This window comes from Benincasa hispida, chromosome 4, assembly GCF_027475165.1.
Source record: "Benincasa hispida cultivar pf3 chromosome 4, pf3_genome.v1.1, whole genome shotgun sequence".
Taxonomy (NCBI): Eukaryota; Viridiplantae; Streptophyta; class Magnoliopsida; order Cucurbitales; family Cucurbitaceae; genus Benincasa; species Benincasa hispida.
Window position 1 is genome coordinate 13,855,620 of NC_143481.1, and position 1,193 is coordinate 13,856,812.

The 1,193-nt window shown below is 35.7% G+C and overlaps 1 protein-coding gene across 1 annotated transcript; it reads right to left on the minus strand.

Moving 5' to 3' along the window:
• Nucleotides 1–486: 486 nt before the first annotated feature.
• On the minus strand, nt 487–964 carry LOC150036505 (uncharacterized). Its single transcript, XM_090313148.1, has 2 exons — nt 950–964; nt 487–855 (listed from the first exon to the last, which is right to left on the minus strand). The coding sequence occupies exons 1-2, from the start codon at nt 962–964 to the stop codon at nt 487–489; spliced, it is 384 nt and encodes a 127-aa protein (XP_090169274.1).
• Nucleotides 965–1,193: the final 229 nt, after the last annotated feature.

Below are 1,193 nucleotides of genomic sequence, written 5' to 3' on the forward strand. Positions count from 1 at the left end.
AGATTCAAGAGAAACTTCTATTTCTACACGATGAGCAACAAAATATGCGACGGTTTGATAGAATGATACTTGTGTTAGTGCAGTTATGGGTAGCTTCCTAGCTCCTTTCAGAACAGTGTTCATGCATTCAACCACGTTTGTGGTTAACCACTCATAACGATGACCACCATCATGTGACTGGGTCCACTGTTTAATATCCAAAGAAACAAAAAACCTCAAGCAATTGGGGTTTTCCATTTGAAGTTTTGCCATGCTTTCATTAAACTTTCGAAATTAATATTCTGAACCTACACGATACGCCAAGCTTTTCAGCATATTGTTCTTATACCCATCATTGAAATTGTTTGCAATATGTCGTAAATAGAATTTGTGATGTGCATCTTGCCAACCATTATTAGGATTTTGCAAGGTAGATATAATGCCTTTGTGTGTATCGGAGATTACACATTCTAGACCTTCTATGTACCACATGCTCCCATATATTTTTCAAAAATCAACCCCACGAATCAGTGCTTTCCTCTGGTATATAGCATATCCAAGTGGATAAACGTGTGAATTTGCATCAACTGAGGTAGATACCAACAATTTTCCTTCGTACTTTCCATATAGTTGCGTTCCATTGATCTGAAGTAAGGGTCTACAATGCTTAAACCCTTTGATAATAGGTCCAAATGACCAAAAAACATTATAAAACATGACGAACTTATCATCACCCTCCACCTCATTTAGCCTCCAATCAATAATTGTACCGAGATTTGTCTTGTCTAATATATTTATCCATGTAGGCATCAAATTGTACGGTTCCCTCCAATCTCCAAATACCTTTGCAATTGCTTTTCTTCTTCCATCCCATACCTTCCAGTGGCTAAAAATAGCGATATTTTTTTCAATATCATGTCCTATAATGTACTAACATTGATAGATGGATTTTTTTTATGATGCTACTTACCTCAGCTGCAATCATATTAGAGTCCAATTGATTGTGATTTAGACTCAATCTTGCGTAGAAACAAAATGGGGGCCATTATATTGTGTGATTTCAAATTTACCATTTTTTTCCTGTAGCAGGCACAAAATCTTTACGTGCAACTATTGTCGTATCTCTTACACCTAATAGACCAAATATCCTTTTTTGATGCAATGACCTCGAAATTTTGATGGTGTTTGATTATATAGTTTTTTACCGCATTTTT